The following is a 25,672-nucleotide window of genomic DNA, read 5'->3' as shown; positions in this document are numbered from 1 at the left end:
GCAATGAGTAAACATTCATAATTACAAGTTTTGGTCCATTAATCAGAATTATTGGGGGGTGTAAATGTAAATGATTCATAGCCCTATTTCACACACACACACACACACACACACACACACACACACACACACACACACACACACACACACACACACACACACACACACACACACACACACACACACACACACCGTTTAATATTGTTTTACTCCCAAAGTTTGACACAACTCATATCTGCCTTCCAGAAGCAGCAGAGGGATCTTTGTCCTCTAAGACTCTGAACCAGCACTTCCTCTGATGAGTAACAATACCAGCTTCCACAGGATTAAAGAGACAAGTTCAAATGAAACAGAGTTTTACCTGTGTTGATACTTTGTAAGCCATGTAGGCATTCATCCCATCTCCTGCAAACAAACAGAAGAAATTTACTGAGTCAAACAGAATTTGTACACAGTACATCCACTTGAATCTTGAATGCTATTAACTACAAGACCCCAAGCCTATGGCCGAGTCACACGGCACTTAACGAAGGGCAATGAAGCCCTGACGAAACAAGAAATCTGTACTTTCGCTGGCATTGTTTAATCTTCATGTAGCTTCGTTCCTGCAGTTGGCGCTTCGTCAGGATTTTTAAACTGTTGAAAAATTTGAACGAAGGGCAACGAAAACCTCAATTCATCTGTGTTTCATTTTACTGTCGCTCTTGACTTTTTTTTTTAAATAGTTTGTTTACTTTTTGTAACATTATTGTCTAATTTGACTTCGTTTGAGCAGCTGAGAGTTTTCACACAGTGCAGAAGCCGGATTGTGAGTGCTGAGGCTGCTGCTGCATTCATGTACCGTCGGAAATTACAGGGCAAACTCAGCCTGTTTGCTTGGATTTTTTTTTTTTTTTACCTGGGTGTGGGGTCAGCTTCAATGGGCTCAGGCACCTTATATAGGGAAGAATTAATCTTTTGTGTGGATACAATTAATTATTTTGCCACAAGCAACTACTGAATTTAAAATGACAAAAAAGTTGTGTAATTTCTGACGGTACATCAATGCAGCATTAGCGGCAGCAGTAGCTGCCACGTGTGGTTATTTTTTATTAAATATAACAATATGAGTGTAGGAATGACGATCCAGCTCTTCTGTACATGTGGCAACAGGTAGATAATTTAAAAGATTATATAAAGAGCTGTTTTGGAAGACAGAATTCACGTTGTGGTTCAGCTGGTGGAAACAGCCACACATGAGGAGTCAATGCGCGCGTTCACATGCACTGATCAATTTACTGCTCTGATATATTCAGTCATCTTTACACTTATATTTATTCCCCCTTTTGACAGTTTTCTGTTAAAATCAATATATATGGCTTAGAATATAATACAGTGATAGATCAGCGGTCACAGCATACCATTTTTTTTTTTTTTTTTTTTTTTTTTTTTTTTTTTAAATTGGAGCAAGACAGAGTGTGCAGCGTGTCCTCAGACAGTGTGGATTCTGATGGAGATTATCCCTCTTTTGTTCTGGATGAGGAACCAAAGCAGGTGGGTCCACAGACGTGCACACAGATTTTTGCGCTCTTGCTTCGCAGGCTGTTCGGTGATAAAGCTCTTTCGTCCACCTTTTCTCAATGAATAGTGACTTTTTAAAATTTTTTTTATACTTTTTCCCTTCGTTCAGGAATCGTCGTGTGCTGTGTGACTGGGCCATTAGAAGGGCTTCTAATTAATAGTGGCTTGTCTCCTCTGTGTAAGTCTGACCCTGTCAGATCTCAGAAGCTAAGCAGGGGATGACCTGGTTAGTACTTTGATGGGAGACCTCTTCGGAAGACCAGAGGCTATGTGTGTTTCTCTAGGTGAAACTGGGGGTGCGTTAGTAAGGGCATCTGGCGCAAAATTTGTGCCAAAAACCTAATGTGGATCTGTAATGGATCCGCTGTGGCAACCCTGAACTAAGAGGAGCAGCTGAAAGGACAACAACAAGAGAGTAGAGGGCGGCACTGGGAATCAATCAAAAAATTTTGATACCGGTACCAATTTCGTTACCGGTTCCTGAACAATACTTTTTTCGATACCAAATTTATAAGATCAATTTTAACAAAAAGAAAATTACATTACACATAGTACAAATCTTGAGTTTAATTTTTCAACTTTGATCATTTTCCACTCCAAGCAGTTTTCTTATAGGAGAAAAAAAAAGAAAAAAAAAATCCAGTGCAAAAGAACACTTGAAAACACTGTAGTTTCTGTCAAAAGCATGTCCTTTCAGACATTCTGGCATGAATGTCTCTCCATAGAATCTGAGCTGAGCTCAGCTGGTTTCTGCACGTTGGCGCAGAACGCCTCATTTTGAGAGGAAAAAAAAAAAAACTTTTAATCAATTGCAGTTTATTGTTTGTATTACAACGTTTGGAAAGAGGTGTCATTTGATTTAAATGGCGATTCGCTTTGAAGTCTCACCTATGTAGTGTTTGTTACAGTTTTCCTGACATCTGATAGAATACACTACATTGCTCTGTACAGAGCAATGTAGTGTATTCTATCAGATGTCAGGAAAACTGTAACGAACACTACATAGGTGAGACTAAGCAACCTTTACACAAAAGGCTATACCAGCACCGCAGAGAGATCGCCAGTGGACCTCAGTCTGCAGTTCATCTCCACCTTAAAGACACCAACCACACATTTGAGGACAAGGAAGTTAAAATCTTAGCCAGAGAGAAGAAATGGTTTGAGAGAGGGGTCAAGGAGTCATTCTATGTGAAACAGTTGAAACCCAGCCTTAACCGGGGAGGGGCAAAACCAAAAGTGTTGCATTTATATTTTTGTTGAGTCTATTATATAAATGGTCTGATCCTCTTCTGTATTTTTTTGACAAATAGTGGCTATACAAATGTGCGACTGAGTTTGAGAAAAATGTAACAGCACAGACATAGCACGGAAAATGCAGATTTATCGTAAAACGCTCTTGCCTATTGATATCTATTTATGCCTGGTTGTCAAACGCTAACCAAGATGACGGCGCTCTGGCAACAGCCAGCGAATGAATGGATCGCCCCGGTCCTCCATCTAAATCAAATCAAATGTAATTTATATAGTGCCAATTCATGACTGTGTCGCCTCAAGACACTTCACACAACACAACTTGAAAAACAGAATTAAATGAAGAAAAAAATTAAAAAGCACAATAAAAGAATAAACAAAGTAAAAAGAAAACACACACACACACACAATAACATAAAATACTAACAATAAAACAGGGAAAAAAGATGGGTCTTCAATCTAGACTTAAAAATCTCCAGAGTCCGACTGCCGTATCTGCGCAGGGAGATCATTCCACAGAACCAGGGCACGATCAGAAAAGGCTCTGTGACCCACAGACTTAATTCACCCAAGGAACACACAGCAGTCCTGCATCCTGCGAACGCAAGGCCCGAGGCGGTACGTAGGGCTTAACCAAGTCAGCCAGGTAGGGAGGTGCCAGTCCGTGGACAATTTTATAGGCCAGTAACAGCACCTTAAAATTCGATCTCAGAGAGACAGGAAGCCAATGAATGGATGCCAGAATGGGTGTAATGTGGTCAAACCTTCTATTTCATGTCAAAAGTATGGCGGCAGCAGCATTTTCTAGAGATTAAACAGAAATTGATGCTCAAAGCGCAGCAAGTTACTGAGGGCAGGCAGTAACTGAACTGTCACATGAAACTGTCTAAACTAAAAACAGCCAAATAGTAACACTATTCCTGATCAGTGCATCAAAAGACATACAGGCTAGGGATTCAAAACAAACAATCCCATGAATTTCTTTATTCATAGCCTAAATAATGTCCAGCCACACTTGGAATAGTCGAAGATGAAAAAATGCTGTCACTCGTTTTTCTGTTTTTTTTTTTGCTCCTAATTTTGTGATTATGACTCAGACTGTGTGCATTGACCTGCAAATGGATTTGCATGATTTAGGAGAGCTTTTGAGGTCATAAAAGCCAGATTTATCCAGAAGAATCACACCCCCGTATGTTGCAGCCTTATCCCAAAATGGAGTAAATCTTTTTTTTTTCTCCTCAAAAGTCTACTCATGACACCCCATAATGACAATTTTTTTTGTTTTTAATTTTTGCAGCTTTATTAAAAAAAAAAAAAAAAACAACAAAAAAAAAACAATAACTAAGAAATCACATGCACATAAGTCTTTTAACCCGTTGCTCAATACTCTGCTGATGCACCTTTCGTACCAATTACAGCCTCAAGTCATCTTGAATATGTTGCCACAACCTTGGTGCACCTATCTTGGGGAAGTTTTACCCATTCCTCTTTGCAGAACCTCCCAAGCTCTATCAGGTTGGATGGGGAGTGTTGATGCACAGCTCTTTTCAGATCTCTCCAGAAATGTTGAACTGGATTCAGGTCTGGGCTCTGGCTGGGCCACTCAAGGACATTCACAGAGTTGTCCTGAAGCCACTCCTTTCATATCTTGGCTGTGTGCTTAGGGTCATTGTCCTGCTGGAAGATAAGCCTTCGCACCAGTCTGAGGTCAAGAGCGCTCTGGAGCAGGTTTTCATCCAGGATGTCTCTGTACATTGCTGCATTCATCTTTCACTCAATCCTGACTAGTCTCCCAGTTCCTGCTGCACATAAACATCCCCACAGCATGATGCTGCCACCACCATGCTTCACTGTAGGGACGGTGTTTGGTTTCCTCCAAACAAGATGCCTGGCATTCACACCAAAGATTTCGATTGTTTCTCATCAGACCAGAGAAAGCGCACATCCATGTGAGGGCCAATTGCCCAACATGTAAAAATATGCACTGATCAATGGCCCAAACTGGGGGGGGGGGCATCAACGGATCCACAGTGAGGCAAAGAAGTATTTAATCCAGTCGATCTTAAAGAAAAAAAAGTGAAAATCACATTGTATGATTTTGAAAGAATTAATTTGCATTGTATTGCATGAAATAAGTATTTGATCACCTACCAACCAGCAAGAATTCTGGCTCTCACAGACCTGTGAGTTTTTCTTTAAGAAGCCCTCCTATTCTGCACTCTTGCACCCGTTTGAACTCATTCACACTCCAACCTATCCACCATGCCCAAGACCAAAAAGGTGTCTAAGCACAACAGGGACAAAATTGCAGACCTGCACAAGGCTGGGATGGGCTACAGGACAATAGGCAAGCAGCTTGGTGAGAAGACAACAACTGTTGCTGTAATTATTAGAAATGGAAAGAAACACAAAATGACTGTCAATCATCCTCGGCCTGGGGCTCCATACAAGATCTCGCTTTGTGGGGTAAGGATCCACACAAAAAGTCAACAGGTTTTAGAATCTTTGCCTTCGCCAATGAGGCGTGCACGTTTGACCTGTGCGTGCAACTGTGTTTTGTTGGCAATGACAATCAGCGCATGCACACCTCATTGTGACAATACCATAAATGCTGTAATTAATCCACAGAAAAAGTTCATCCAGGAATATTTGATCAATGTTAATGTACTATACATCAAATAACATCTACATTTTTCCAAAAATCTGAACTATAACAAATTCAGATGGCAAGAAAGATCCTATACTGGAACCATCCTGTTCCAGCCACAGCTGGGAACATAGTTGCTAACTTGTTTGTGCTTGTGATTTACAATTCCTCCCCCACCCCCTTATTTTAAGGGGTTTCAACAACCAACATACTACAGGAAATAAGATTCTTACCTATTTTTTCAGGGTCAGTGACAGAAACAACAATGTCAAATTTGTCTTCAGGCTCATCCACTTCTTCCAGCTGCAACAGAAATGGAAAAAAATGATTTGCTTGTAGTCAGATTCAATAGAACCTGTGTAAAAGCGATCATAAAAATATAAAGGGTGTGTGTGTGTGTGTGTGTGGGGGGGGGGGGGGGGGGATTTTGTAATGGTCTAAGAAGGTGGTGGATTTTTATTTTTGTTGGATTCCTTGGGTCCTTTTGCATCTATCTGCATAGGTCCTGCCCATTTGCCCCAAAATAGTTTTTTTTTGTTTTGCCATTTTGAATTGTCTGCTAATCTGTTTTTTGCTACTCCAGCCTATATTTTTGTTCAATCTTTATAAAATTTGTCACATACCATGTTTAGACCAAGCCACACAAAAGTTAGCAGATGGACATTTTCTAGCTTGCTTTCTGTTTTGCTGCGATTGGCGGCCAAATGTGAGTGGGCGTGGCCTAATGAACAAAATGAGATTTAGCTGATGAAGGAATTACTCTTGATGTTAAATTTGGTGGATCTGATCAGTATGGTCTTCAAAAATTGATACCTTAAAGGCCATGTTGCATGTTTTTTTTTTTTTTTTAACATCCCAGTTTGCAGCACCACATCAAAGTAGTCATGATTGTAAGTCTCTCCGCACACATGCGCTAATAATTAGTGGTCTCTGGTGTTTTTTTATTGCCAATTATCCCTCTCCCTGAGCAAGTTAACAGGTGCATTTCCGGAAAATGTCTTACTCTGCAATTCTCGGCATTTCTTGGCATGTGACGTACATTTTAGAATGAGCAGAAACATCCCGATGGCCAACAGACGGAGTGAAACAATTACGGTTACATCCGATAATAAAGTTTAACTTTTTCAGAGTCTGTCAGATTTTGGAATCGAAAGTGTGGTGATGCTGCCGTTTGTGTCACAAGATGTCACAATAATTTACTGCTGTCGTGAACATGATGGACATGGACCATCTCCATTACGCTGGTTTTACAGACTGCCTGGAAACGCAGATGTATTTCTTACAGTGTAAAAAGAAACCATTATTTTCAGGAGATAATGGACTATAATGTGCCACAATCCTGACAGAACTTGAGCTGAAGGCAGCGCTGCTGTCGGACATTATTCTCTGGCTGGTGATCATGTACGTGATCCGTATCTGAGGACAAGTGGACCTGGACATGTTTTCTGGCTGGTGATCAGTGTGAGGACTTACAGTGGACCTGCACATTCTCCGACTGGCAATCGCGTGCATCATGTGTGTGTGGGGACTTCTTTAATGGTGTGGACTTGAAATATGCAAAGCATTACAACTGGGTGAGTGCCATGTTCAGTTTTTCCCCTCTTTTGCTTTCTTTGTGTTCTCTTCAATGGAGCTGGCCAGTGGATGCCAACTGTATTATAAACGCAGGCATACGCTGAACACCCCCCCCCCCCCCCACACACACACACACACTGTTGGATGCATACATAGCGTATTTATAAACATTTGGACAAATACATGTCATATTCTTAACTTGTATATGACGTTTCAATGAATGTACACCAACAACTGCGTATTGTTACCCAACTTACGACCAATAATAGTTCCACTTACGCAAAGCTTGCAGCAGCATGTCACTGGTGAGCACATGGCAAGTGCACTACAGACAGACGCACAAATTTGATCTCCACGCTGGCATGCCAGATTGTGTGCCAGTGTGATCAAGTGGTTACTGCACTTGTTTTCAGTGCACAAGGTTCCCGGTTCAAACTCCACCCCTGGCATCAGGAAGGGCATCCGGCGTAAAACTTGTACCAATTCAACATGCAGATCCACCGTGGATTTGCTGTGGTGACCCAAGTGCAAACAAGGGAACAGCCAAAGGGACTTGCTTACCCATAACTTATTAGATGTACACCGCCAGCGTATGGCAGTATTTTTAATACGCTTGGCATACCCTGGCTAAATCATCAAGGTGTGACAGGTACAAGGAATGGCTTTAGGACAACTCTGTGAATGTCCTTGAGTGGCCCAGACAGAGCCCAGTCCTGAATCCGATTAAACCTCTCTGGAGAGATCTGAAAATGGCTGTGCACTGACGCTCCCCATCTAGCATGATGGAGCTTGAGAGGTGCTGCAAAGAGGAATGGACAAAACTGCCCAAAGATAGGTGCACCAAGCTTGTGGCATCATATTCAAGAAGACCTGAGGCTGTAATTGCTGCCAAAGGGTGTGGACACTTATGTACGCGTGATTTATTAGTTTTAATAAATTTGCAAAAATTAAATAAGTAAATAAATAAATTTCATGTCATTATGGGGTATCTTGAGTAGAATTTTGAGGAGAAAAAAGAATTTACTCCATTTTGGAGTTAGGCTGTAAGATAAAATGTGGAAAAAGTCAAGTGCTGTGAATACTTTCCAGATGCACTGTATGTTTAGTTGTGGCTATGAATATCTCACATCACAGTGTGTGACGGGCAGAAGAAGTCACACTCTTGCGACTGGAGACAGCCTCGTAAAAACAGATGTTTGAAATTCTAAGACCCGCGTCAAGAATTACAGATTGAAATGCAGCCGACTCTCCCCATGGAAGAAAAGCTCAGCCAATGGGGAAATAAAAGTGGGCCTTTAAAAAGCAGTTCAGATTTTCCCACTTTGAACTGATGTGATGGTATTAAATTGTGAGAGGATATAAACTGCAAACAGTATACCACTACTACACTTCAGTATAAAAAAGAAAAAGAAAAGGCAAATCAAGGAAGGAATGAGGAACTGTTTTCAAGACATTAGTTTGCAACAGAGTCATACTCCCTCTATGATCAGATACCTACCTCCTCCAGAACAGCAGACTGTGTTGTGGGCAGGCTGGCACTTGCTGCGAGAGAGGAGCCAGATGTAGACGGTTTGACCACGTTTGCCTTCCGCTCATTCCGGGGGCTGTCAAGGGAAAGTTCCACTGTGGCTTCTTTTGGAAAGAAAAAAAAAAAAAAGATAGAAACTAGACTGAGATTTATGGTAACACTATGTCAAACATTTTTCTCTCCTGTAACTATCACAGTAATATGTTCCATATGTATTTAAAAAGTGATGGACCCACCAGAAAATAAGTCTGCCTCTTCTTCAGAAAGGATCCCATTCGTCTTGGAATTGACACTGGTGTTGCTGATAACAGGTTCTCTTTTGGTACCAATATGTTGAGACCCACTTGCGTTTGTGCCTTCAGCACCTCCTTTGACTGTGACAGATTTGTCCTGTGGCTCATTGCTGACTGGTACACTTTTCTTTGAGATGGCACCCAGCGGTTCACCAAAAATATCCTCATCAGGTTGACAGGAAAGGCTTTTCTGTGGTTCCTTAGTAGATTTTGGCTGTAGGGGTTCTGTGAACAAGTCTTCTCCCTCCTCTTCAAATGGATCAGCTTTTTGCCACGTCGATTTGTTTGCATCAGTAGGTGGACTATCAAATAGGACATCAACTAACGGGTCAGCAAATGGTTGTTGCGATTTACTGGCTGAAGAATCTGAGCTGACATCAATGAGTGGGGCAGTGGAAGTTTTTTTGACCTCCTGTTCACCATCACCAAGTGGACCTGTGATGCAGCTGGTCACCTCACTTTTAACTGGTGTAGCTTCAACTGTAACATCCACTGCTATGCGTTCTACTCTTGGGGCTTCAGTTTCACTTCCAAATATGTCAACAAACCCATGCAATGGCTCCTTTAATGGTGTTTCCTCTTTTCTTGCACCTGTATTGGCGTTATCAACTGCCTCATTGGATGATTTTGTTACATGGACAAAATCATCTGATGCTTCACTGGCAGGTTTACTCACTGGTTTATTTTCTGCGTGACTACTGACAGGCTCACGTAAGGGATCAGCAGTGGCATTTCTGGGCAACTTCATTAAACCATCACTTGATTGGCTGGCAGATGAGGCATCCATTTCGCTCACTGGGGGTTCACACTGGAGATAACAGGGAAATAAAAGAAGGTGTGTCAAACACTTTTAGTTTATCCATTTCTCACTTGGGGTCGCTGCAGCAGATAATAATAATAGAAATCTGCACAATCAACTTAATCTCATGGCAGCACAATATATTTAAGACTGAGGTTGAACAATAAACAATGCTGCTGGTCTGTCCACAAATTCCATTCAGATGTCACCTCGAACTCAATTTGTCAAAGAGAAAGAAAATATAAGTGGTAACAAGGACTTATCAGCCATCTCGTCTGTGGGTTAAAATCTAATTAGCTTCTAGTCTAATTATTTTGAGTTCTAGTTGTATTTTTTTTTTTAATAAATGTCAACCACCCCGACAGGCAACCTGTTCACCACCATACCTCTAAATAACTATCTGCAGCACAGGTGAAACATGGGCATCCCCTTGGCCTTCTTCAGCTACTGTGGTCCTCAACACTCAGGCACCTGCGCACTGGACCATGCAGTGAAACAGGTCACATGGCCATGATGTCGAAACTAACATTTCCTCATAATGCAAGTGATACTCCTCATCTTAGTTTCGCTAAATAAAAGTCATTCCAGCAGTACCCAAAGATCCTCCGAAGACACCTAGAACTAAAGACATCCAGTCATAGCCTTAGGTCACAACATACAGCAAGAAAGGGTCCACCAGTAGCCTAAAGACTTGAACCTTCATTCTCCTGCAAAGATACTGGCGTCACCAAACACTTCTGTCCAGCGACCTCATGAAACCATAAGCGCTTCCAAAGCACTTCTCAAACAAAGCCGGAGGACCCAGAGAATGAGATGAATGTCACTGTCAAGACAACTAAATTGCTTTACAAGTTGAACACTTTTGCCACATACAGATACACTTCTGATGGTCGAGTCCAAGAAGCCATTAAAAGCTTGGATCAGAGTCTAAGCCTCTGCTCCATACAGTGCTCACAGTATCTGTGCCGAGGCTGGCTTTGATGTCCAGTGACTTCTTTGGGATCCTACAAATTCTCTGGATGTCTCAGAGAAAAATCTGAACAACTGAATCAAATGCTTTGAGAAAATCAAATAGGCTGCAAAGAAGCACTGCCAATACTCGTGTTGACGTTCTACTCGCAGAGCTACAATGTGGTCAATGACTGATATCTTGAGTGGGAAGCCAGACTCTTCCAGTTGCTGAGCAGCAAATAGCTGGAACTGAATCTTATTAAGAGTAATAGGATTAACAAATGGAATAGTTCTGACTGTGCTGAATGTTTGGTCTCCAAAGTAAAGGTCATACAGTCGACCTCCATTAGATTCTATGACATGTGACATATGTTACCCGTAACATGATAACTAAGCATGACACATGGTGCAAACTATTCCTTTTTAAAATCCTACTTAACTCAACCAATAATTTGCACCATGTTTTACCATAATTGGAGCAACTTTACTTTTGACCCCTGTACAAACTGAAAGTGACCTTTGTCACCATGCTTGCTGTTTTTAACCTCATAACTCCAGAACATTCAGTCACAGATAGTCCAAACTATACCTTTTTGGAATCTTTGTGATCAAATAATGTGGTATAGCTTTCAATATGATTGGAACATTTTTTTTTTTTTTTACCCCATGCAGTTCTTCATTTGACCCCTACTTGGCCCCCTATTGAAAATTCAAATGGCTAATGATATTTTTCTAAAATATGTACCAAAAGGTATACACAGTCAAACTTTGGTGCTTGTAACCAGATTTGAAGGATTCCTCTGCAAATATTCTGTTATCTGTTGCACTAAACAGCAAGATTTAAATGGACTTATATAGCACTTTTCCATCTGCATCAGATGCTCAAAGTGCTTTACACATCAATGGATCTTCCTCTTCATCCACATCAATGCCTCACATTCACCCCGATGTCAGGCTGCTGCCATGCAATGTTCTCACTATCCACCGGGAGCAACTAGGGCACTTAGTGATTTTCCAGTCAAGCTAGGATTTGAACCAAGGACCCTCTGGTCTCAAGCCCAACGCTTTAACCACTAGACCATCTTCTCCCCTAAAGATTTACAGCTGCACAAGCATAGAGACTGATTCTTGATGCCCAGAGTGAGGTTGAAAATAGCTCTATTGATGGAGTCAGCATCAGAGAGTGGAGATAGCATCTCTGAGATGTCAGACCACCCTGATATAGAATCTTTATGGAATATTTTGATGCTATAACTATCTTACCACATTGTAATACATATTGTACTCAATGAAACCTTATTTTATGATGTATTATTTTCATTTTTGATGCAAAGAAATAAAAAGTAATATGCATTTTAAATGATGCAGCAGACAAAGTAATACTGTTCTATCGCCATGTGTTTTTTGCCTACTTTTTGGTATAATAAATATCAAATTCCATACCTTATTATATTAGATGACGGACAATTATATTAGAGCGACCCTTAAAACAGTCATTTCTACAGACGTTTTCCAAGATAAACTCAAATACCCCACTCTGTCATATTAGTCGTTACAAATAGCTTGGTCGCTTGAGGGTTAAACAGTTTCCGCTGACCAAAGTGGTGTACAAAAAGTAGATAAAACAAAACAACTATAAGCATAAAATGGATCATAAACATAATACTATAAGAACAGCAAGGGACCAAAAAAAAAAAAAAAAATAAAAATCACAGAATGGCACAAGAAATGAAAAGATTATGGGGCTGGAAAGGCCAGAGTATACCAATTGTTTTTTTTGTTTTTTTTTTTTAAACTTAGATTTACATGCAAAACTGGAAGGGGCACATCTGGCATCTGAAGGCAACTGGTTCCACAGTCATGGGGTGGTGACCGCAAATGTGCTGTCGCCTCACTGTTTGAGCAGTGACTGCGGCACATAAAGGAGACCGTGGCCTGAGGATCCGAATGGGGCTGGACAAGATCAGAAATATAGTCAGTCCCAGCCCATGAAGAGCTTTAAAACAATTAATAAACCCTTAAACTGAATTCTTAACATAACAGGGAGCCAGTATAAGGAGAACAGGATGGGGCTGATACGTTCCTGCTTCCTAGTACCAGTCAGCAGTATTGCAGCAGCATTTTAGATGATCTGCAGACATGCAAACAGAGACTGAAGAAGGCCAAGGTAGAGAGAGCTGCAGTAACTCAGCCGTGATGTAATAAAGGCATGAATTAGCAGATCATTATGTGATAACAATGATTTAAAACTAGAGATAATTCTTAATTGTTCTTAACCCTTAGATGCACGAGTGATTGGACTGTACACTCTTCCACAAAAAAAAAAAAAATTACCTGTAGAGCGATGCGTGATGTGTTTAACGCCTTGCATGCATTGGGTGTGAAAGGCCCAAAAGAATCAGTGTTTTTAATGCCATTTTTGTCATTTTGGTTAAGAATAATAATTTATATTTGTAGAGGGGAAAAAAAACACAAAAAAACCAACTTATATTTTCCTCATGTCTGCGGGAAAGGACGTACCGGCTCAGGGTCATCCCCTCGTTGTTGATATAACACTGTGTGTTTCTTCAATTTATGTCTAAACATCTAATCATGGCCCTGACTAGCTAAAGGCCATGATGTTTCCATTATTATAATATTATTTTGCTATGGCGGAGGTCCTTAAAATGGGTCTCTGAGAACGGAAAGGCAGAAGACTCTGGCGATAACACTGCATTGATTCTGGGATAATCTTTCTGGGACTTCTCCAGCTGCATTGGTTTCTGCTTCGACCAAAAACAAATCTCTGCATCGATATGTCTGACTAATGATTGCTCCTTCGCTGCCAGTCTCATTTTATGCTGACCATCACAAAAATTCCACAACAGATTGGCTTCACAAACAGGATTTCAACATAATGCTGGTAAGTGCGAGTGCTTTTATTCTGCCTTGCCATGACATTGACGAAATCTAAGAAGAACTTATAATGTGGGTTAATGTTAAAATAAAATAAAATCTTTACACTGGTCAATGTTGGGAGTGAGAGGGCTAAAGGAGCTAATTTAATTCAAATATTGAATTAAAGTAATTCAAGTTGTTTATTGAATTAAAACATTTGAAAGAAAGCAGGAATCGAGATTAGGGGCCTAGGGTGGAGATTAGACAGTCTGCTAAAGCAGACGGCAGATTCCTGAAGAGAAGTGGTGGGCTGGGTGCGTGGTGACGCAGCCGGTGGCTCCCCTCTGATCCTGGTCATGCAGGAATTGCGATTAGGTGGTTAGCTTAGCCTATGTAGTCTGGAAGTCACCAATTTCAGATGAGTCTGACAAAGATCAGATGGTAGCCTGATGAAGTCTGGTGAGGGCTATGGACACTACAAGTATATAGCCCTATGGGGATTTCTGCAACTAAGAGGTAACCGCATGAATACAAGAGTCTGAAGTGAAGTTAACACTAGGGGGAGACATCTCGGGCGTTTCAGGGTAAGATGGAAAATTCTTGTTTCTGTTAATCAAACCCTATAAGAGGCATACATGCCAGTGGGGATGGTTAGGTTTCGGTTTTGCTTCTTGCACAGAAACGTCTGTGCCATGTCGATTATTCATGCTTTCTTTCAAACTGTGCGCTCACTGGTGAAATTTTAAGGATAGTAAGAGATTTCAGACGATGCTGTTGTTGCATGATTTGTTGTGTGTGTTGTGTGTCTGACTAACAGGTGAGTGTGCCCAATATTAAAATGGGTAACAGTCCACTCCTACACAACCGAGGTCAACAGTAATGTTAAGACTAAAAACAAAGACAGACAGAGAAAGGAGGAATCTATCAAGGAGGTGGATGTTCATGCAGAATATGTACATTCAGCATAAAACAGAATGTTTCTGGACCCACAACTCCAGTGGGTTCAGCTGGAGAGTGAAAGTGCAAGTTGGAGTTAGTGTAGAGTGTGTTGCTGCCAGATAAATGTTCCCCTTCCTGTGATGTGAGTTACATATCAGAGTGCGTGAGTGTGTGGAAGAAGGTGGCAGATTGTGTGAGAATGGATGAACTGCAGTACGAATGGTTGAACCCGAAGATGGGAGAGACTATTCACAAATATGATGAGACATTTGCCTATTTTGGAGTCAGTCTTGCAGACTAGGACAGCTGAAATGACAAGAATTAATAAAAAAAAAAAAACACCACATTGACTGTATGGAGGCAAAGGATATGATGGATGAATGGTTAAAGAGACATCCTACTAATGCTCAAAATGCTTGCATGTGCTGGGACATTCTGGGTTGTTTGTGGAATGAGGGTTTTCAGGCTTTTCCTTTTTGACAGTATACAAAACTATGTAGATAAATCTAACAAGCAGAGGTCTAAAAAAGAAATGAGTGTTTGACAAAACACAGATTCTGTTGGAAACAGGGCTACACTATAAAAGTGATAAGCTCAATTAGTTACTATTAGGGATGGGTATTGATGTTTAAAAAAAAAAAAAAAAAACGATAGATGCCATTATTGATTCCGCTCAACGATCAGATTCCTTATCGATTTCCTTATCAATACCTCTTATGAATTTTCTGTGTACTAGAAGTAGGCTTTACAGGTTTTCTATGTCAACAACATTTTATTGAGTAAATAAATATGAAATTTGTCACTGGATCCTTGATTTCTGGACTTAAATAGAAATAAACAAAATCTGTAGTTTTTGTCAAAAGCATTTCCGTTTAGACATCAAAGGCATAAATGTAACTCTATACCTCTGAGCTGAGCTCAGCCGGCTGCACGTCAGAATGCAGGACGTCTCATTTTAGTTTGTTGTTTGTATTATAACATTTGGAAAGAGGTGTCATTTGATTTAAAACAGCAATTCGCTTTGAAGTTATTAATTCCGGTCAGACTTGACTCCACAGAGAGCGGCACAGTGTTTGGAGTGGTACAAACGGAATGGAGGACGATTCTTGTTTCTTGACTGCAACAAGACAAGAGTCCCAGTTAGTGACTTTAATCTGCACAAAAGTGACTCATGATTGACATCTTTAAATAGCTTTGAGAGGGGTTAAGAAGCGGACTTGCTGCTTCTGAAAAGCAGAGAACCAATGAAGCAGTGGGTCGGAGCAGTGTGTCGGAGCACTGCGTCGTCGGTTCAAGCTTCAAAGTGGAGCTGTTACAGAAGTGGTTGATTACAGACCCTCTGCAGAGTCTGCAATCAATGTAGAGAAATGATCCTTTTCCCGACAAACACCCTCAAAAACAACAACTGCTCTGAAGGACCGATAAGGGAATCATTAAGCAAAAAGGCTATTCATGTCAGTGGATCAAATCATTTCTTAACAATTCTCGAAAAGAACCGGTTCTCGATACCCATCCCTAGTTACTACAATCCCTGGCAAAAATTATGGAATCACCGGCCTCGGAGGATGTTCATTCCGTTGTTTAATTCTGTAGAAAAAAAAGCAGATCACAGACATGACACAAAACTAAAGTCATTTCAAATGGCAACTTTCTGGCTTTAAGAAACACTATAAGAAATCAGGAAAAAAAAATTGTGGCAGTCAGTAACGGTTACTTTTTTAGACCAAGCAGAGGGAAAAAAATATGGAATCACTCAATTCTGAGGAAAAAAAAAATATGGAATCACCCTGTAAATTTTCATCCCCAAAACTAACACCTGCATCAAATCAGATCTGCTCGTTAGTCTGCATCTAAAAAGAAGTGATCACACCTTGGAGAGCTGTTGGACCAAGTGGACTGACATGAATCCAAGACAAGAGATGTCAACTGAAAAAAAGGAGAGGATTATCAAACTCTTAAAAGAGGGTAAATCATCACGCAATGTTGCAAAAGATGTTGGTTGTTCACAGTCAGCTGTGTCTAAACTCTGGACCAAATACAAACAACAAGGGAAGGTTGTTAAAGGCAAACATACTGGTAGATCAAGGAAGACATCAAAGCGTCAAGACAGAAAACTTATAGCAATATGTCTCAAAAATCGAAAATGCACAACAAAACAAATGAGGAACGAATGGGAGGAAACTGGAGTCAACGTCTCTGACCGAACTGTAAGAAACCGCCTAAAGGAAATGGGATTTACATACAGAAAAGCTAAACGAAAGCCATCATTAACACCTAAACAGAAAAAAAACAAGGTTACAATGGGCTAAGGAAAAGCAATCGTGGACTGTGGATGACTGGATGAAAGTCATATTCAGTGATGAATCTCGAATCTGCATTGGGCAAGGTTATGATGCTGGAACTTTTGTTTGGTGCCATTCCAATGAGATTTATAAAGATGACTGCCTGAAGAGAACATGTACATTTCCACAGTCATTGATGATATGGGGCTGCATGTCAGGTAAAGGCACTGGGGAGATGGCTGTCATTACATCATCAATAAATGCACAAGTTTACGTTGATATTTTGGACACTTTTCTTATCCCATCAATTGAAAGGATGTTTGGAGATGATGAAATCATTTTTCAAGATGATAACGCATCTTGCCATAGAGCAAAAACTGAAAACATTCCTTGCAAAAAGACACATAGGGTCAATGTCATGGCCTGCAAATAGTCCGGATCTTAATCCAATTGAAAATCTTTGGTGGAAGTTGAAGAAAATGGTCCATGACAAAGCTCCAACCTGCAAAGCTGATCTGGCAACAGCAATCAGAGAAAGTTGGAGCCAGATTGATGAAGAGTACTGTTTGTCACTCATTAAGTCCATGCCTCAGAGACTGCAAGCTGTTATAAAAGCCAGAGGTGGTGCAACAAAATACTAGTGATGTGTTGGAGCGTTCTTTTGTTTTTCATGATTCCATAATTTTTTCCTCACAATTGAGTGATTCCATATTTTTTTTCCCTCTGCTTGGTCTAAAAAAGTAACCATTACTGACCGCCACAATTTTTTTTCCTGATTTCTTATAGTGTTTCTTAAAGCCAGAAAGTTGCCATTTGAAATGACTTTAGTTTTGTGTCATGTCTGTGATCTGCTTTTTTTCTACAAATTTAAACAACTGAATGAACATCCTCCGAGGACGGTCATTCCATAATTTTTGCTAGGGGTTGTATAACTTGTTTCTATAATTTACTTCCATTTAGCATAATGAGTTAATGAGTCTGGCTACCATTTGAAAATGTGTGTTTTCTAATGGTAGCCAGATGTTCTTGAAGTTGAATTACTTATGTTGTAAGGCAGCAACTGAACTTAAGTTTTAAGTTGAATCCACCTGATAATTTTTACAGTGTAGAAGAGACAAATTCCTGTGTCTGACTGCTGCTGTGAATGAATGCAGACAAGAGGCTCATGACAGGCGCAAGCAGAAAGGAAAACAGACTTCAGCTGATAAGGTGAAAACTAGGTCATAGACTACTGTGAATGAGGGAACAGCCTAAAATGCATCTAAAAATCATGAATGGCAGTAAGGCTGTTTGTAAGTCTTGGACACCAAGGGAAGTAAAGGCAATGATTAAAAAAATGCATCAAATCCCATTTAACGTCTAGTTGATTACTTGCTTCAGCCAAATCAAGTATGCACTGTTTACAACTGTCTGATACCAGATGTTAAACAACTGATAACTATGACTTATGATGAGTGGTCAGTCAGCATTTGAATTCCCCAACTACAACACAGCAATGACTGTCTGGCTGATGGTAAAACTAAAGATGCTATCACTAAATGTGCTATGCAATGCAATAAGGTTTCATTCACCGGTTGTATGGGACATGCACGCGAGCCTAACCAGAGACGGTAACAAGCTCTCTCATTCAAATATTTCTGCAAAATGCAAGACTAAACATTGCAAATGCCTGTAAAATAGCTGTTAGAGCATGGAGAGAAAGAAATCATGGAACAGACACTAGTTTTGAGTTAATGGCTACGCATAAAGAGGAAACCTTTTCCACTCATAACCCACGTTCTTCTGCTAAAAAGATGGGTCAACAGGTTTACAGCAACAACTCAAATCAACAAGGAAGTAATCAGCAGCTGAAATATGGCTACCAAAAAGGACTGTGGAGCTTTTGCCCGGTTCAACACATCTCAACCGTGCAGGAGAGGCCTGAATGCTGGAGCTGATGTCTTCCAGCCAAATCCACCCCACAATAGTTCTCAACAAAATTCTAATCAGGCCTAGGGAGGCCATGGAAATAAAGGATCATAGTGCAGCAAATAACTGAAACAATCCTTCACTTGGTGATGCAAGCATCAGATTTGACATGAATGTTCTTCATAAATCAGTGTTTGAGGAAAAGTGCTGGCCACTTGAAAAACCAATATGGCGGCCAGGTAGGGGTCAATGAAGAATTGCACAGGGGTCAAAATCTAAAAATGCTCCAATCATATTGAAAGCTATACCACATTATGTGTCTGGTCACAAAGACTGCAAAAAATTATAGTTTGGATGATCTATGACTGAATGTTCTGGAGTTATGGGGTAAAAACAGCAAGAATGGTGACAAAGGTCAATTTCAGTTTGTAAAGGAGGCAAAAGTTAAAGTTGGTAAGCTAATTGGATAGTTAGTCCTCGACATTAACATCTATAGTGAGCTACTTAGCTGAAAATGTCAACATTAACTAAGACAATTCCATTAACATTGTAACAGCAATGTTACAGTCATGGTTGAATAGGAAATGTGATAACGCTAATGTTTTTTAATGCTACGTTACAGTGCTAAAAAAGCATATGTTCCTCTTCAATGAACAGCTTTGCAACCAAGTAAAAGTTGAATGAACCATCATCTTAATTGTCTTTATTATGGCCGCCAAGGACGTAATAAAATCATTGGCGTTTATTTGTCTGTTAGCAAGATTATGTCAAACTATTGCATTTTTTTTTTTTTAGTTAGCACATACCTCAAACACTTCAAGCAACTTTAAGTTAATGATGGTTATATAAGAGCAGCTGCATGCTGGTGCATTAAACTGCAATTTACATACGATCCGATTAGTTGACTAATCGCAAAAAAATTGGTGACTAATCAATTATCTAAATTTTTTGTGGCAGCCCTACTGCACACAGAGGTAGATTTCTGGAACAGTTTTTTTTTTAATTGTTGCCTGAATTTAAAGAATTTCTGAAACATTCAAACCATGCTGATTATGCACAGATGGCTCAGTCAGTGGCTCTTGGGTTTAGCCTTTCTTACCGATTTGACCGACAAGCTCAAGGACAAACCTATCATCAACATGATCAGCTCCATGAACACATTTAAGTTACACCTGCCATCAAGCAGGTTGCAACAGTGAGATCTTTGAGGAACTTTCCACACCTGGACACAGAACTTAAGCGTCGGGCAAAGACTGCGGAGCTTGAGAGTGCATGTTAAGATGATCAAATGCAGAACATCTTGTCAGAAGTTGACAGGCGCTTTACTGACTTTGCTTCCATTGAGCCTGTTGTCAGTTTTGTCTGTTTTCCATTTGGGGAAAATATAGATGTAGACTGTATAACGTCCAAAGTTAGCACCACTCTTCAACCTGGAGAACTGTGCTATTGAAAATTAGATCCCCACACTGAAAAATGACATTGAGCTCAAATCCTGAGCAACACCTGACATGAATGTCCAATTCTGGAATTTAATGCAGAAAGAGAAATACCCCCAACCTTAGACAAACTGCACAGAATTTGACTGCACTTTTTGGATCATATTTGTGTGAGTCTGCCTTTTCACATAAGAAAACCATCAAGTCAAAATACAGATCCACCATGACTGACGACCACCTTGCAGCCTGCTTATGGCTGGCACTCAACTCCTACTGTCCAGACTATGAGAGACTAGCTTTCTCCTCTCAGTGCAATAAGTCACACTACAGTAGGGAACAACTTTTCCAACTTGAATTACAGATTGCATTATTTGGGTTGTTTTTTTGTTGTGTAGTTACGGGCCAGTCCAAGGCCTACTTGTGCCTATTCTTTGCACCATGCACATGTATTATTATTATTGTTAAAACTTTATCTTTGTGCCAGAAAATTGTGTTATTATATTGGTGCACAATAAATTGTGGCTATGCTATATGGCTTTTGATATGGCTTAGTAGATCTCAATACACTTTCAACTTTAAAAGTAGATCTTGGTTCAAAAAAGGTTGGGCACCCCTGTTGTAGCATATCTCTGAGTCCCAAATGTCCTCAGTTTACCGATACTTAACACGGCTTGGGGCATTGTTTTACCAAACCACAAGTAGGAAGAAACATTAAGTATTAATTAAAAGTCATCCTGGGTCAGCAACTGGTTCAAATACGTACTGGTTCAAATACGTATAATCTAATAATAATCATCTAACTGGGTTCAAATTATGATCAAAGCCCCATCTGTCCACCTGCTATACACCAATGTCACTGATATCCACTTGACATATCCTGCTGGTACACATAAGAGACACGGAGAGACAGAAAACTTCCTGTATCTCCGTCAAAGTTTAAAGGATTCTTCCATGGTTCATCACCGAGTTTCACAATAATCAGCTATCTTAGCAGTTTTTGAATAATCCTAGTGAAAGTCAGGAAGTGAAAAAGAATCCTTGATTTTGTTATTAAATGTTAAACAATTAAATTCTAAAAATAGTTACAGTATTTTCCGGCGCGTTTTGTTTTTTTTACTAGTTTGGGAGGCCCTGCAAATTACACTCCAGAGCAATTTATATACCAAAAATTCACACGTTTGTTATTCATACTAGTAATTATAATGACTTTATACAGAACTTTCCCAAGAATTAAAGTACTGAGCAAAATAAACTCCAATAATAAAAGAACAAGTGCCAGTATCAAAAAATACACTACAACAGTGCACAAAAATCCCAAATTAAAGAGTTCATAACACAGAAACAGGTATGACTTATATAGGCCACTGTGAGTTACACTCCGGAAAATATGGTACTGATCATTTTTCTATGGACTGAGTAATCAGCAGCAGCTCAGTAGTTGCAACCCTCAACTATACTTTTAAAAAGAACAGATTTAACTCCAGTGATCTAATTAACATAGTTTTATTCTGAAAACAGACAGTGTTAAACTCCATTTCCAAAGCAATGTTACTTCACAGCTGCTGAGTAAGTATTTCCAAAAACTGACTTCAGCAGAAATCAAAGAGTGCAACTTCCAGCCTACTCTCTGAACTGTGGGAACACATCCGGGTTCTGGCAATGTGACACACACTCGCTCACATGACCGGAGGCTGAGCCTGCTTTTAATTCTCATTCAACAAGAGTCACATTTCACATAATAATGCCCCACAGAAGACAAATGCTTTCTCTGCTGTATCAGCATCAAGCTGCAGTTTACACAACCATGTGGCACAGTGACTCATACAAGTTGACATATGAAGGCCCACTTTCTAATGCTGTTGAAAAACCAGGCATCGACAGTACTGAAAATATGTCTCACATCAACAGGATAATAAGCAGCTTCACACAGTCATTTTTCAAAGGGGGAAAATAAAAAAATAATAATATGACTGGCTTTAAATTGTTATACAAGGAGACTATGAATGTTTAGAGTACTTAAAAAAAAAAAACATTCAAATGGTATTTCATATAAACTTGTTCAGTAACATTCTGGATGTTGGTGGTTGGTAGTGCTAATGTCACAATGCCACAACTGGTAAACTCCAGCTTCTTTGTGGCACCACAACCCATTTTTAGGCCACTGTTGAAGATCGTTGCAAATCTGACATTAAAAGTGATGTTATAGCTGCTTTGTGGCTACTGAGTGAAAAACAGGAAAGCCAGTAAACCTTGCTGTTGCAAAGAGTCCTGACAACATTTTTGCCAAGTCTGCAGTGATGACAAACTGTTTACGGTTATCTTATTATCCCATACCATTACACTGTGTAGTTTAGTGCGTGGCAGTATTAGCATTCTAACTCAATACTGTCCAGAGAGATTAAAATCATTTTTGTCACAAGTGAAAAGCGGAGCCCCAAAACATCTAAAAACAATGGTCAGGCTGAAAAATTCCACAATTCTCCTTTGAGTCAACTTTAAAAGAAAAGACAAAGGCCACTCAGCTATTTAACTTTGCTCACCACTAAATGATTACAAGTCAAAAGCCAAGGAGGGGCTGTGTCTTACAGAAAGTTCAAAATTAATAACATACCAGTACTGACTGATTTTGTTTTGTCACGAGTGACAAGGTGACCCCAAATCATCTTAAAATAAAGCCTGCGGTGCATCCGGAAAGTATTCACAGCGCTTCACTTTTTTCACATTTTGATATATTACAGCCTTATTCCAAAAAAAGTCCATTCATTTTTTCCCCTCAAAATCCAACAGGTGGACTCTAATTAAGCTGTAGAAACATCTCAAGGATGATCAGTGGAAACAAGATGCACCTGAGCTCAACTTTGAGCTTCATGGCAAAGGTGGTGAATATGTGATTTCTTAGTTTTCAGTTCTTAGTCAAAGTGCCGGTGGCACGTATGGCTTGATAAGAGCCATACAATATGAAGATGCGCAGCCAAAGGTTCACAAATTAGTTTTTGTGTGTGGCTGTCCATATGTAGCCATATTAGTAATTCCAAATTCTATTCATACACAACGAATCGCTGTTATGGTTAGGGGTTGTGGTTAACGTAGTTTAGCAATCAATGTATAAATAGCAAATGCATGTACAAGTGCATAGGCTCATAATGTGACCTATGTTGACCACTGAGAGATGCTATGAAATTTATTTTAATGGCTACATTTAAAATAAAATGAATTAAACTCAGTCATTTGGTGGAAAATTAAAGGTTTTTCAAGGATTTTACACACACACACACACACACACACACACACACACACACACACATATAAAATATTTTAAATGGTAAACTAATAAACTCAAACAAATTTGAAAGCAATTTTTATCCATTTCTCTGATCCATGTTCAATGAGGCATTCACTCCAAATTCCCTTGTTTAAAATGCTCTACTTAAAAAAAAACAAAATCACATTTAAACCAGTAGTTTTATTTTAAATGTTTTGACTACTAAGCCTGGTTTAAAATTTATTTTAAAATGGCTACATTTAAAATAAAGTAACCTCAGTCAGTCAGTCATTTAGTGAAAATGAAAAGGCTTTCCAGGATTTTTTAAAAAATATATATAATTGATATTTTCAACGGTCATCTAACAAACTTGATAACGCAAATAACCCTCATTTACAATAAACTGATTAATAAATGTTACCTGGTGGGTTTTTAACCGTGTCGATCAAATCACAGTAAGATAATTTTACACACTATCTTTTTTGAAGAAGAAGAAATAAATCAGTTTGTGTCAAAGTCAGCACAACAAGTTGTTTAAAGATAACCTACAGTGGTGCTGTCTGCGAATTTATTCACTGCATCGATTAAAACGCACAGGAAGTTTAGCACCATTATTCTTTGCTTCAGTGCAGGAGAAAAGTAAATAAATGTTTAGCAGTAAACTTTGGCTGCCTGGTTAGCTTCCTGCTCGCTGTTAGCTGGCTGCCTCCGGACGCGCTAAGCTAACACTTAGCTCAAAGCGGACCTACTGCGCTCATGAATAGATCCTCCGCGTCGTCCTCGTCGCTGTCACGGACCTGGTTTTCTTCAGAGTCCAGCACATCTTGATCCTCTTGGTCTGGAAACGGAGGAGGACTTCGCTCTGAACTGGTCGCCATCTTCCAAACAGTTGTGAAGGAAGAAACACTAACCACGAACTATCGGCGGATTGACGCGTTTGTGTGACTGCTAGCTAGAGTAAGAGAAGAAGAAAAAAAAAAACAAACAAAAACTCGCTGTTGTGTTGGTTCACTTCACGCTTAAAAAAAAAAAAACAAAAACCGCTACTTAATCAGGTGGAGAGTCTGGGCGGATTTGTGGAAGTCCCGCGGTGGTTTTTCTTTTTTCTTAACTTCCTGGTTTGGGAGCTATCACTTTAGCCGCTGTGTTGACAGCAGACAGACTGGAGCTTCTTCGGTGATGCCTCGTCACGTTTATTCCGGAGAAGGAGACGTAAAACAGCCGCTGCTCACCTGTGAACACCTGGAGTCCAACGATCCTGATTCAGACGAAGGTAAAAACTGTACTTCATGCGCATTTTACTAGTTTGAACACACAAAAGTCCATTTGTGGAAGAGTTTTCTTGCCCAACACCAAACACGGCAAACTGTGAAACAAACAGGCAGATTCACAAATGTTTGCAAAGCAGTTTTAGCTTTAAACTACAGGATTTTTTTTTTTCTGTATTTAATGCGGGCAGTGAATATCAGATCGTATTTGTGTTTACGTTACCTACCCCTGGTATTACAACACATATGCTTCAATTGGAAATAAAAACTGACAAACAAGCTCATTTCAAGATGCATGTAAATTCAACCACACGTGCTCCTATTTTTTTTAATCATAATATGTATGTATTGAGGCATTACGATGACGTCACGCGCCGGAGCCATTCGTTGCGCGCACTTGCACGTGCGTGCAGTCTACTAAATTTGGAGATCCGTACGTCATAAGTACTGTCTCAGTACGAATTTAGGAACACGCAGACACGCCGTAGAGGTTTTAGCGCATGGATACACCCGAAAAAATAAATTAATTTTGACAAAATACCAATACTAAGTTAATTGATGCCTCCTGTTGGCTCTTGCCACCGTTGTGCAAATTTAGATGCACCGTTTGGGTAAGGTGCTCGATGACTAATCGTGAGGAGCGAAGTGAGTGTAAGTCATGAAAAGAAATTATCCCTCTGGAGCGGAGAAAAGAAAAAAGAAGTTGGAAGATGATAAAAAACAAGACAAAGGTAGGTTTGCATGTCCAATATTACAATTTTTGTTGTCATTATTTACGAAATGCTCTGTTCGTTTAGTATAAAGTGCTTTAGGTGTCTTAAAGTCAGAGGCGATTGCTCTAAGACTGCAAGGGAAGCTCAGCTTCCCCTAAAATGTCAAAAAATAAGTGATCAAATATATACTGTTGTGTGTACATGTCATTGACTAAATATGCGCTACAACGCGCTCAACGATTGTTCAGAATCAGCTTCTTATCACTGGTAACAATGCGGTTTTCCTCTCACTCAAACCCGCAGTTTCACAGCGCTTTAAACAGTGTGGACGCTGAGCGTCACAAAGCATGCAGCGAAACGAGACGAGTCATTGGATAAATGCT

At 39.8% G+C, this 25,672-nt stretch overlaps 1 protein-coding gene across 1 annotated transcript in view; it reads right to left on the bottom strand.

The window, feature by feature from the left end:
- The window catches only part of snx1a (sorting nexin 1a), a 38,750-nt gene extending 14,225 nt beyond the window's left edge, over positions 1–24,525 (bottom strand). The window contains exons 1-5 of the mRNA XM_034175964.1: positions 24,058–24,525; positions 8,798–9,662; positions 8,532–8,665; positions 5,692–5,761; positions 362–405 (exon numbers count right to left, since the gene is read on the bottom strand). Coding sequence (XP_034031855.1) covers positions 362–405; positions 5,692–5,761; positions 8,532–8,665; positions 8,798–9,662; positions 24,058–24,186 — 1,242 coding nt within the window. The 5' untranslated portion in view covers positions 24,187–24,525. The remainder of the gene's footprint in view (positions 1–361; positions 406–5,691; positions 5,762–8,531; positions 8,666–8,797; positions 9,663–24,057) is intronic.
- Between the last annotated feature and the right edge of the window lie 1,147 nt (positions 24,526–25,672).

The sequence above is a fragment of the Thalassophryne amazonica genome, chromosome 8 (genome assembly GCF_902500255.1).
Source record: "Thalassophryne amazonica chromosome 8, fThaAma1.1, whole genome shotgun sequence".
Classification (NCBI taxonomy): domain Eukaryota; kingdom Metazoa; phylum Chordata; class Actinopteri; order Batrachoidiformes; family Batrachoididae; genus Thalassophryne; species Thalassophryne amazonica.
The sequence above is the reverse complement of the archived record's forward strand: the minus strand, read 5'-3'. Positions and strand labels throughout refer to the sequence as shown.